This window comes from Anomalospiza imberbis, chromosome Z (genome assembly GCF_031753505.1).
Source record: "Anomalospiza imberbis isolate Cuckoo-Finch-1a 21T00152 chromosome Z, ASM3175350v1, whole genome shotgun sequence".
NCBI classification, from domain to species: Eukaryota; Metazoa; Chordata; class Aves; order Passeriformes; family Viduidae; genus Anomalospiza; species Anomalospiza imberbis.
The window spans coordinates 23,634,682-23,648,233 of NC_089721.1; the positions used below are offsets into that span (position 1 = coordinate 23,634,682).

The following is a 13,552-nucleotide window of genomic DNA, read 5'->3' on the forward strand; positions in this document are numbered from 1 at the left end:
CAATGTAAAAAATTCAGCACAGAAATACACAGATGGTTAATGTTCCAAAACCAGCTTTCACAGTCTTCATCTGTAAAGAGCAAAAAACTGCAGATTAATGCCTGTAAGTTTTTGTTTCATATTCATTTATAAGCTTCAATCATTTCAGATCCTAATTATGGTTCTAGAATTTACTATCTGTGGCAGAACTATTTTCTCATCAATTTATTTTCAATGTATTTTACCTCTTTGGCAAGATGAGCATGACTCTTGGTCTACAGTTCTGTGTACGTTAATAGCGGATCACTACATAGATTACCAACTTCTGGAATTGCCATCTTTGTATGAGAGATGATAATTTAAATCTTGTTCTTTACCAGCTAACAAGTAAAGACCAGGCAGAGTGGCAGTCAGCATGACCACGTGCGTTTTAGATATGACAGAGGTGAAGTTTTGTGCATTCCTAGTGACTATTGTCCTCATAAGTGTCCCCTTAGGAAAGACTTCACACAGATGTAATATGACAGATAAAATTTCACACAGAATGAATAAGAAACTAACTGAGCATATGTACTGAAAGCAAAGTCTAATAAATCTGAAGGGAATTTTTTTTAATTTTTTCTAGTTTTGAGTTTCAGTTAATAATATTTTAGAATAAAAAATTTAATAGTAGTCACATATCTTAAGAAAACCTATGTTTTGATCTATTATAAGTAGCTTAGAATTGCAAAAGTATTAAAAAAGGTACCTTTTTTATTTAAGAATTACATGAAGAGATTATGTAAGACATACTAAATTAATGTTTGTGATAATCCATTATTGCATTGTGTGTTTCTTGTTGAGTTTTTAAAATGTGTATTTATTTCAAATGTTTTTGAAGAATTGTTTGTATTTAAAATACATTTACAAAGCAGTGTGATAGTCTTTATAAATACTTACAAATCTTCTTACTTTAAAAATGAGATAACAAAGTGTAACATTTATTAATATTTTAAATACAATGTGAATGACATTTTCATTTTGAAAGTACTAGAAATCTTTTACTATGTGTTATATGAAGATAATTTGAAACCTTGTTAGACAGTGGAAGAATGACTTCCATTTTCTGACAGATCTAAAAATATTTACAAATTATATGATTTGAATTGTCATGTTCTTTTCCTGTGTCATTTTGACATTACTTCTGATGTAAAGGTGATAATCTGCCTAACAGAAGCAGTCTTCTTTTATAATTAGCCTGATCATTGATTTATTCAATGACAATAAAGATTTTTGGGAGCAAACAATTCCTTGTTTCAAAGAGAAGGTGGCTGTTACAAGGTGCAGATTATATGACAGAGTGATTTAATTCATAGCTTTTAACACAGGTTAAAAAGAACCAAACTTGCGTAGCTGTCATGAAGTATGAACTTACCAGATTTTAAAACAAATTAGATCTCAAGAATTAGAAACTTGAGAATGATCTTGAGAATGAGTACATTGACTTCTCTGGGCACTTCCTACTTCTTTGAGTGGATCACTCCATACCAGATGGAGGGACCATATGAACTGTTGAAGTGTTTCACCACCTTCCTTTCCCCAAATATTCATCTGCCCCTAGTAGTTGTAAAAGGCACTGGTGAATTTCTCTGTAATTGTTCAGTTAATTATATTGTATTGCTATCTAGAATTTTGTTTTAGCCTTTGCTCTCTCGGTTCTCCAAGGAAATCACTCTTGTTAAATTGTGATCAGGCAACTTCATGTTTGATCTTTATTTTAATTTATTTGTTTCCAGATTTCTGCCTTCGTTAGGAAATAGAATGGAGATTCTACTGTAGCACACACATACTGAAGTACACTTATCAAAAGGAGGAAATAAGCTGTTCTCCAATGTGGTGACAAAATGTTCTTTAAACTGCCTTCAGTGGAGTGCCTCTCTGGTCAGATATTAGCAATGCTCTTATTATTTCTTTTTGCTTTTTATATATAAAGTACGATAGCACCTGAAGTACTTGCTATCCTTAACAATTTATTGTGAGCTGTGCACACTTAAAGTTGGTTGCAAATGAAGGCGATAACAGTCCTCAGTAAAATTACTTTGTCTGATGCAATCTGTATTTGTAAAGTGGAGTAAGAATAATTTTACAAATATGCATCTCTGCAAATTTACCTGTCTTTAATTCAACTAGGGGAATGACATTGAGACATATCTGTGTGTTTGTTTCAGGAGTCACATGATAATTTATTTTCTTTCCCCAAGAACCCCTACAGGATACTAAATAAAAAAGTAAAAAATTAAAGACAAACCCACTACTAGAGTTCAAATTTAGATATACCTTTGAATTCCTTCAGGTTGTCAGTTAGATCTCAGTTTGAATGTTTTTCAAAAGCATTTCAGAATCAGTTCATCTGTTCAGTTGCATTGTTTTCTCAAGGTGTAAGAGGATAATTCTCCATTTTCTTCTGCCTTGCACTTTGCTTTTTTCCAGGTGCACCAAGTAGGTAGTAAGGACTTGCAAACTAAAAGTATCCATTTGAAATAGCTTGATTTATAAGCATTCTGCAGCACCAGTGTGCACCAAAGGCAGTTAAAGATGTTACAATGTAAGCAAGATCCTTTAGTTTGAAATATTAAAAAAATCTTAAAGCAGTTAACATTAATCTGTCACACTCTTTCCTACAGATTACTGCAGGTTTCTATGCATTAAAAATCATCTAAAAGTTTGTTTGAAGTGAAATCCCATGTCATAAACATTTAGTCAAAGAACCAGCATTCTTGTATTCAAGATTCTTGTAAAAGAAAATAGCATTTTATGGAGCTACAAGTTCCACAAGCAATGTATACATTAAAAAGATATTATTACTGTTTAGTTATTTTCTTTTCCTACTGTACAGAAAGCTATGATGTGCTATCCATCCACATTTTTTCTTTAAAAAATGGACTTAGGAGCATCTTTATTCCACTCTGGAGTGTTATTTTTTCCTCTTAGAAAGGCTATTCCCACATGGTCTCTTTTGAGCATCAAAGCTAATTAAATAAAAATTAATTTCCAGAATGCTCTTGAGCAAAGAAATTAATTAAGAGTATTTCATTGAGAGAAATGACCACCCATGTACCTGTAGACATTTGTTCATAATTTTTAGTGCCATGCATAAATGATTTTCACTGTGTCTCATCCTTCAAGCATTTCATAACTGTTAGACATGAATGCAGTATTCTGGAAATTATGATATTAGAAGCTGGCAACACTTTTACTTCATGAGAGTTGTGTGGCTTCATTTTTGTCTCACAAGCTTGTTGCTGGCATGAGAGCCTCCTTCTAGGAATACCCCATGAAAACCAAAATTTTTTGATTCTTTCATTTAAGATGAATTCTTTTTATATAAAGAAACATCCTTCCTATGCATATTCAATGCCACTTTATCCAGAAAGCAGTTAATTATTGAAAGAAAGTGGTTGATTATCTTGCAGTGATGTCTTGGTTGATGTCTTGGAATGTGGACTTCATAATCTATGTGAGTTTCAACCCATTTTCTTTGGTCTGTATTTTAGCTTTAACCCATAGTGATAGATGTACACATAGAGGTACAACTAAATGTTTGCTCTGTTTACATAAACTAAAGAGATTAGCATCACAAGAAACCAGCATTATTCCCATATATTCAGTCATCTCCTCTGAAGAAGCAGAGTTATGGTTCATGATTTCATGTGCACTAAGTGAAATTTATTCCCATTTGTGCCATGTAAAGTCTGATTTCTGACTACTAGAGTTGAAAAATCTTAAAAGACCTTTAAAATTTGAAATTCGGTGCTGTGTTCACCCTGTTGTATCCTTAAGATACATACTTTTGGTTTTTTACTTCTTACGGGTTATACATTTCTCTCATGCTATAACAGCCTTAGCATGGAGCTAGGTCTCAGAGATATATGCAGTAACACAAGGGACACTGAAATAAGCACTAGGAACTCTGCCTATCTCCGAGGTAAATCAATATTAGTGGAACTTGGACTTGTGTTTTTAAACTTGGGATACAGGAGTTGGGACAGCTGAAGTCAAAACATTGTCAGTTTCTGATACATTTTTATTTTTTTCTCTGTCTTTTTACTTTATTGAAATGAGAAGATGAAGTAAAATATGCTGTAGAGGATATGGGAAAAGAGTAAAGGAGCCCTGATCATTTTAGGTTTCACATAGAAGTGATGTATCAGAATTACTGTTAATACTGTATTGCTACCTGAATTTCCTTTTACTTTCCACCAGATAGCCCTCTCTGGTGGAAGAAAGCTGTTGACCATAACTGATGTGTCTTCAGGCTGCAAACCATGTGTCACATTTTCCCTGTGAGCCATGGAGTAATTCAAATTTGTACCTGGAAAGAGGCTTTGTCACCTAAAATTGTCTTCTCCCATCTCTATTTCAAGATTAACTTAATGATTTTTCTGCAAAGTCTTTCTTTATTCCTTCCTTCTGTGTAGGCACCCATGCCACTCTCTGCTTGTCCTCTCCTGTAGCTGATGGGTGTCACCATATCAGTCAGTTCTTTCCTTCCCACAAAGGTACCCATTTGCTGAGGGTTGAAGGTGTGTTCATTCTGTTTGCTGCCCAGAATGTGTTCTCTCATTGCTTGCCAGATTTGCTGATCACTGGTATTTGGTAGTCATTAATTTGTATTTAAATGCACAAGAGTACTGGATAGAATGAACTACAATTAGTTTGTTGTTTAGGTTATCAAAATACCTGAAGTCTGTGTCAGAAATGAATTCTCCATATGACAAAAAACTAGGAACTTGGTTTTATTGCATTCAGTGTGGCTTTTAAGACACATCCCCTGGGCTCAAAGAGAGGACTCTAGTAGATATTCCTAAATGATCTAGTAGTATGTTTACAGTGCAGACTTTGCTCTCTGCCTTACATTTCTGAGGCATCAAACACCTACTAGAGCAGTAGGCTCCACCATGAATTCTTATGATTCTGAAAAACTGAAGCTCCACTTTTGTATTCTAAATGTTCTTAACAGGAAATATTTCCCACATTTTTACTAGTTCCTGATAACTACTGAATGCAACCTTAATAAACATTTGCTGAACACTTTTGCACAGAATTAGAATTAGTATACAGAATGTTCTTAGACCCTTATTGCTCATATCATATCCAAAACACTTAATCTCAGTGAGTTTCTTTAGCTTTTTTGTTTCATAATATTTTTCATCAGAGTAAACCTAAAAATATGGAAGTTGGTTGCTTTTGAAAGGTTTTCTAAATATCAGAATGGCAAGCCCTGTGTAAAAAGTGAAATTTTACCATTAAGATTGGTGAAGTGGATGAGATATATGACTAATGTTACAGCAACCTAAGAAATGGATTGTCATGTTAGCTTGATGTGATACACTAGTCTAAATCCATAATGATAAGTTGAAAAAGAATTCATTCACAGAAATTTCTCTGAAGGTAGAAATCATGAGACATCATATATGAAAAGCCACAGAAATAATTTAGTAGGAAAGCTTATTATTGAACTATTTTATTGTTTATTATCCTCAGAACATAAGAGTATTTGCTGTGCCATTTCTATGTTGCATAGTTAATAAGGTTTCTTTCTTTCTAATAATTTAATTTAATTTCAAAGCAAGGTGTGAAATTTTATGAAAAGAAAATTTATACTATAATATTAATAAAGTGGGGGGGGTTGTTTTCTTTTTTTATATTGCTTTAAGCAAGCAGAATTCCCACGTGCTGTTTTGACATTTCAGTGATTTCATACACAGCTGTTGCACTAAAGGTATTTTAGTTATAAATCATCTGGATTACCTTTCTGGTAGTCTCTGGCTTATGGCATGTATTATGGAACTATAATAGTGAATTGTGATTCCTATCTAAATTTCATACAATGAGAACTATACCACGTGCACTTTTTTTTTTTCAAATTTCAACAAGCAAATATGTTTCAACAGGTTAAATATGTTGTTGCCCTTTAAAAGTATTTCATAACAATTATGGAGTTAGTTATTTCTAAGTGTATAAATTCAATTTTGCACTCCAAATTAAAGACCACTAGTAAAAATTTGTTTACCCAGAAGAATAGCCATTAAACTTCAAATTGTTTTGAAAGTGGTGATTAAACTTCAAATTGATTTGAAAGTAGGAAGGACAGTTGAACATTCAATGTATTCATATTTACAGATTTTTTCAAATGGGTTTATTAAAAAACAAGGGGGGGAAAAGTGAAAATAAAACTACCAAAACTTCTTTGGTTTTTACCTTCCAAGATTGTCACAGCTACCTTTGGAATATCACAATCTAATTTCATTGATGACAGATCCATAGTATAAAAAGCACATCTATATTCATTTCAGATAAAGAGTAAGCTAATCTTCAAGCTAATCTTCAATATTAACAATTGTGTAGAATTCCAGTAATAATATTATGAAACACATTCACATTTTCAATTTTCAGGAATATCCCTGAGGTCTATGTGATTAGGTATTAATAAATAAAACATAGTGGATTCATACTATATGTTGGGATTTTATAAGGAAAAATTGCTATGATTATTTTTAAAGGGAGAGTGTTGCACCTAGTTGTGTCAATACAAGAGCTCCCTCTGATGGTGGCAAGTTAACTTCACATAAAATTTTTTTACTGCATCTGAATGATGAAAGGAAATAAGGTAGATGGAAGAATTCAAAACACCTGTTGTGGCTGGTGGCTTACAAAAAGATTTTTTTTTTTTTTTTTAATTCCCCACACCATGTCATCTGGAAAATTAAATACCTTTTCATTTCAGCTATATTGAACATGAAAAGAATAAAGAAAGAGAGAGAAAACACAGTTTATTAAGCACATTTCCAAATGAGCATGGCTAGCTGTTGATAAACCTCTTCTAACAGTAGCTGTTCAAGGGCCCTTTCATGCATGCCTGCAATGTTACATCCAACTGCTACTACTGTACCAAGAAAAAAACCCATGACCTTTTTCCATTAGGTTAATTTTATATATTGAAGTCTCCCTCCTCTACATTAATATGAATGCAAATTGTTTCAATTTTTTCTCAAAAATAACAAAATACACAACAACAACAACAAAAAAGGAGCACCCCAAAAATAAACCCCAAACAAAACAGAAGGGCAGAAGTAATATCTAGAGTCCATTTAGAAGTATCAGGTGTCACCTTTGATAAATTAACTGACAAGTGTGGTCTCATCCTCTCTTCATGTCTTAATTCTGGAGCTGTTCTGGAACTTATGTAAAGTTATGCTAATATTCCACTCACAGAGTGGAGGACAAAAAAAAGAGTAAGAAACATGACAGTGAATAAAACACTGACCAAATGTAAAGAATTAAGAGAAAGAGATAGACTGAAAGAGAATTGATATAATTTACTCCACCATCCTGTCTCTGAGTGACAGTGATGGAAAGCTGTAAGTACAGGAGTGGGGATTTAGGTGGTACAAGCAGTGAACATTGACTGGAACAACAAATTATGATGGTTTCCACCACGTTTTTTTTTTTTTTTTTCTGTCTGGTCTATATTAATCAGGTTGTCATTAATACGTGCTGTCCTTTTTTTACAAAAGACGTTATGAGTATGTGTAACTGTTGTGTGTTTTAATCAATTTAAGGTAACATTACTATTTTTCAACTGTATCTTCAAACAATTCAAGATCTGGTGAAAGGTACAGTGAATAACCTATGGCACAGGGCTTCTCACTATAATACCACTGTTAGTATTTTATATGAAACATATCAGGTAGCTTTCGCATATATCATTTATAACCAATTAAGTCTTAAAAATCTGTTAATTTAACCTCTATGATCATTTTGTCCTAGCCATAATTGCAATGTGGACATCTAGGAAAGGAGAGAATTGTCTGCTACAGTGTTCTCTGGTCAGAGTGAAGGACTTTCACATTTCTTCAATTTAGCTAAAAAGTTCATGCTTGTTGACTTTGGGGAGCAACTTCAATAGACTAACAATAACTCACCACAGTGGTAATACCTTGAGAAGGATGAGTCCGAGTGTTTGGATTCTTGTTCAGAAAACCTGTCAATTGAAGTGTACTTGTACTGTGTACTAAGTTATCTGGAATAGGTACTCCTTTTTTTCTACTGAGATGTAAATAATTTAAATTGTAATAGCAACTTGGATGTAATTTAGAAGTATTGGGAGAAAATGGGAGACATGAGTTAATCCTGCAGCATTTTTTTAATGCAGTAGTTTATATAAACAGTTCCAAGTTACTTCATGCTGATTTTTTCAGCTGCTTTTTCTGGTGTTGGTACTAGAATTTATAAACCACATGATGAAGTTAGACCCATCCTGAGGTACACTAGTACCACAACTTCTTCCAACAAAGTTAATCAGGTTTGGTCCCATTCCAGGACTTGTTGTTTAACACTGGATGGTGCTTTGCAGGTAAGTATACTTATATTTATTTATATATGCATATTTTATAAAATAATATTTGAAATAAATATATTTACTGCAATGGGTACACAACGTATGTAAAATCTTTGTGCATATTATTTAGTATTATTTTTTTACAGTGTATATATAGTATATTATACAGGAAAAGTTTTATTTGTAAATAAGGGTCATGTCCTCAAGATTATCTGAATTGTGGGTCCTACACAGTTTCATTCCTGGGGGAATTTTTGGTTGGTGAGAAAGTTTTGGACAGGATGCCTATAATTATCCCTGGTTGACACCCACATGGGCTTTCTACATAGAGGATGGACAGAGAAACCACGGAGTTTTTTTACTTTGTCTTGATGCAAGCTTACCTTCACAATCATTCTGAGCTTGCCAATGCCCTTCTATGGATAGGACTTAACTTTACCAATCCAGAGTGCATCTGTGATTTCTGACACCATAATGAACTGAATAATTCTCTCTTCAAGCAGGCATAAAGTATCTTGAGATAAAGAAATTACTGGGTTAGAAATTGAGTAGGACAGTTAAACCAAGATTGAGAACAGTTCAGGCTCTCAGTTCGTGCTTCAGTACAGCCCAGAATACTTTTACTTCATGGAATAAAATATCAACATAATTTTATTTACTTAGATGTCTCTGCTCTAAATGTCCCTGTTACTGTTTACAGCTAAACTGCAATATAGTATTTCAGTGTTTCAAAAACTGCATTATTTGAGGAAGATGGTATATTTTCAAGCTATTAGGAAGCAGTATAATATAGTATCTATAAATACACCTAAGATTCAACAAACAGTTATATTGGGTTAAGTGTATAACCCTATTAATATTTATACAAACAATGTTTATTAGGTGCAATTATTAGGTGTGTTATTCCTATTAACTGAGGGCCATATGACATCTTTTTAACCTTATCTTTTAACATTAGATATCTGTGTAGGTTGTGAGGACTCTGCATAATCTAAAGTAATGGCATGTTCCTTATATGTAATTTGGCATAAGAATGAAGTGGTCTGACCAGCCTAAAGAAGAGGGGTAGGATGAAAGAAGCTCATTATATGGTTCTAAATTCTATGTTTTAAGGATTGCTGGATTGGACCATGAAACAGTAATTGTGTTCTCCTGTAAAGACAGGACTGCCTGAAATGTCGGATATAATTCTCCTCTAAAAAGCTTACAGGCTACTTTCATAGGTTTCAGGTACACCTTTAGTACTGTAACCTGGAAAAAAAGCAGTCTGATTTTGTCCTCTCTTTTTTTGAAGTGGATTTTGACTGAAAAAAAATCAAAATATTTATTTTAACCTTTAGACTGTTTAAAACAAGCAATAAAGACCCATTAATACTCAACACAATTGATACACTGTAAAATGTGGTTTTCCCAGATAAAAGCCTTGTAAAATTACAGAAAAAGTACTGGATTCTAAATGAGCCATTCTGAATGGTGTTAAAGGAGTAGTCTGAAATATTTTTAGGTTACTGTTGAAGCCAAAATCCATTTTTAAATTAAAAAAACATGGTCTAAATATATCCTACAGTAAAAAAAAATCAAGCAATATACAATCTGTTTTTAAAAATTAAATTAATTTTTATGAGGTGGCTGCTTTCCAAAAGCAATTTTGCAAAAATTTAAATCTTAACTGAACACTTCATTTGCTCACAATATTTAAATTTCAGTGGCCTGGTTCTGGATCAGTCAACAAACTAATTGGCACTTTCACGGGCAGTTATATTTGTTACAGACTACAAATAGGATTTGAAGGGACAAGGGGTCTGGAAGTATCTCACCCTCCAAATAGTAGGTTTTCTCTGATTTTTGTTATATTTCCACCTTTACAAGATGTGTTAGTGGAATTACAAAGCATGAAGCTGAAAGTGGACATTCAAAGTCACTAACTCTCATTGCTTACTGCTAGCCTAATAGATTAGCTTAAATAAGCCAATTCACTAACTGTTCTAGTTTTCATTTAGATTGGCTAGTTGGTTTGGTTTGGAGTCTTTTTATTTAATTTCTTTTCTTTCCCCCATTGAAAGTTCAGTGATTAGAATTTATTGAAATTTTACTTGTACAGAAGAGAGAAGGTGCAAAAATCTATGTATAGAAAAATAAATAATGAATGCAGTGAAGCTCATCTCTGTTTCTAAAACTTAGGGGAAGAGAAGCTGCATACCTAAAGATGTTGGTTGCTATGTACTTCAGCTGCAACATCTGTGGCTTATAGCTATGGCAACAGCACTGTTCATACAGCCAGAGAGGTGTAATCTTTTAAATACTGCTCATCTAAATATTTCAGAGAACCATCAGATATTTGTATTCAAAATGTCTGAACAAGTTCTTTATGCTTCACCATAAACAGGTCATGACAAAGAAACACCACACAACCCAGAGAAATCAGAAAATATCCTCTAGTTTTTAGAATGGTATAGTTTATTATTACAGCTTTTAAAAATTGTCTTCCTTATATTTTTATGTATTTCTGTTTTCTTCAGGTAAGAAAAAGGGAAAGTAGTTTTATCAGTTAAATACTGCAAAAAAAGTTTACTTTTTTTATTTCACCTTGTTAAAAAACTGAAATAAAGATTCTTCTTTTTTAACAGGACATTGAAACACATCCCTTTTACAATAATTTGGATTCTTTAGTTGGAAACAAGTATTTTATTAGCATGATCTGTCAGCATAAGACCATTTTAAATACAGCATGCAATGCATTTGAAAAGCAGGCTTGAAATGAAATCCATTTAGCCTTTCAGTAGAAGGAATCTGTAGACATCACTGCTTTCTTATGGTAAAGTGTTAGACAGAGCCATGCACTGAAATGTGAGGATATTCCACATGTTTTTTGACAGGAATGTTTGGGTTTGCAGGGTTTGTTCACTGAAATTTTAGAAGCTGTTAAATACTTTGCTGCGTGGGGCATCAGTGCTAAATACACAGATGAGTTAACACCTTATCTAAAAGAATTTTCAATATTGAATCATCAAATGTTCCTATGGAATTCACTGACAATTGCATTTTATTCCTGTGCTTGACTGTTTGCCAGATGAAATGGAAATAAAATACATAAAATGAGAAGATCAGTGATACTTCCATATATTTCTGTATTCAATGTGGATGTGGCTGATTTTTTTTTTCATTTTCTTCTAGGCCTTTTCTGGAAACACAAATGCAGACAGTGTCGTGTACTATAAGCTTCAGCATTCTATTAAAGCAAGATTTCTTCGTTTTGTGCCTTTGGACTGGAATCCAAATGGCAGGATTGGAATGCGCATTGAAGTGTACGGATGCACATATGGTAAGTTTATTTTTGAGTCAGCTAAATGAAATGAATCTTCATTAATGTCTTTTGCTGCCTAAATAGAATTTTAAAGTAGATTTCTAGGACTAAATTTAATCTCAAATAAAACAGATTTAATGAGTTTATATGCATACTACACAATTTCTGCATCAACTATAAATACGTGATGCTTATTTTCCAATCCTCTCTGTATTGGAATGAATGGTGTGGACAAAATCCAGTAATGATTTTATGCAAACTCATTCTTGTTTTTTGTCATAGCCCTAAAATTTGCATCTTAGCATGGTATACTTGCTATCTATCTGAAGGCCAAAATATGCTAAATGTTTACAGTTTTAAGTCTATATGGTCTTGATCCTTAGCCAGTAAATACAACTAGATAGATTCACAAATAAAAAATTGAAGGACACTTTCAAAATTGAAGGACACACAGTTTTTGTATATTTAAGGGGTACTTTTAGAATAGCTTTTGTGCCCTTAATAACTGACATAAGCCTTTGGAAGTAGATTGCATAAGTATCATGGTTTTATTGATCTGCTGGACAGTGTAAATATTCCTGACATCTTCCTGTTGTAGTTGTTCATCCATAGATTTTTTTTTTTTTTAAATTCGTCTCTGTAAGTTTTTTACTGCTTTTTATTCTTCACATCTCTTCTCTGTGATAGAAACAGAATTTATTTTAAGCAACGTTTTTAACTGCTTTTTGTGCATACTTTTATGTGTTGTTCTTTGTTGTTTTGTTTTGTTTTTTCTTTTTTTCAACTTCTTTATTTGAGTTATATTTTCTATAGTTGATCTCTTTTGGATGATCTCCATATACCTGTTTTCTATTGCCATGCATTTTTATCTGACTTTAAGTGTATATCAGGAAAACATATCTCTGAGCTTTCTGCCTTAACTTTTTAAAATTGGTAAAAGGTAGTGTGTTGCATTCTGGGTTGGGGTTCAAATTATGGGTTTTTTCTTTGTTAGTTTTCCAGTTATAAAACTGAACTAAGGATATTGAAAATTTAAACCTGGATGCAGGAGATTAGGTCACCTCAGAAATCAGGTGAACTTCCTCATCCCAGAAAACAGACATCTCATACCAGGAGAAGAGCCTGAAAGGCTCACACAAAATTCCTTAGTGATAGCTGCCTTGAGACTGGGAACATGACTTATGATTCCTAGAACAATTTGAGAAAATGGCCTTGAAAACTGAGTCACTGGAGTCACTGAGAAATATGACCATGATTCAACTTACCCTCAACTCTCTTAAGTTCCAGGACAACTAAATTTAAAAAATGGAGACTGAATAGATGAATTTATCATTCAAAGCTAAAATCTCATCTGAGTCTTCCATTTGAGACCTAATTTTTGTGGTGCATGATGGCAGAATAGTCTTCTCTTTAAGCTTCACTTTAAAATTCATTGATAGTCATCAGCTTTGCTTCTTCACAGTCCTTCACCTTGTGGATGTGATAACATTTAAATCCTTACTTAGTTTTGCTCTCAAACATTTTCAAACTGAAGAGGTCTCTTTTGACCATGCCTAAAAGCCAGATTTTAATTATTTATATTCAGTATAATAATTTTCTCTTGCGAGATCCATATTATGGCTCTCTTCTGTGTCATGCCTGTTGCCCAACTGTGGAAAACTCTGTGAATCTAAAGGATAAACAAAGAAAAGTGTCCATGCAACTGAAAAAAGAAAACATTTAGAATAAGCAGTAATGAAATTAAAATATTTTTGTGTAGCCATTAACTAGTTTTGAGGAAGATTATATTTTTTTACATGGCAGAGAATGTATCCTATAGATAGCTCATAGAAGTAAATCAACTATAGTTATCTTCTAAGATTAGGATGAATTTAAAAAGAATATTTACT

The 13,552-nt window shown here is 33.0% G+C and overlaps 1 protein-coding gene across 1 annotated transcript in view; it reads left to right on the plus strand.

Annotated features, from left to right (window-relative positions):
- CNTNAP4 (contactin associated protein family member 4) overlaps positions 1-13,552 on the plus strand; it is a 207,791-nt gene that overhangs the window by 119,642 nt on the left and 74,597 nt on the right. The window contains exon 4 of the mRNA XM_068177573.1: positions 11,534-11,681. Coding sequence (XP_068033674.1) covers positions 11,534-11,681 — 148 coding nt within the window. The remainder of the gene's footprint in view (positions 1-11,533; positions 11,682-13,552) is intronic.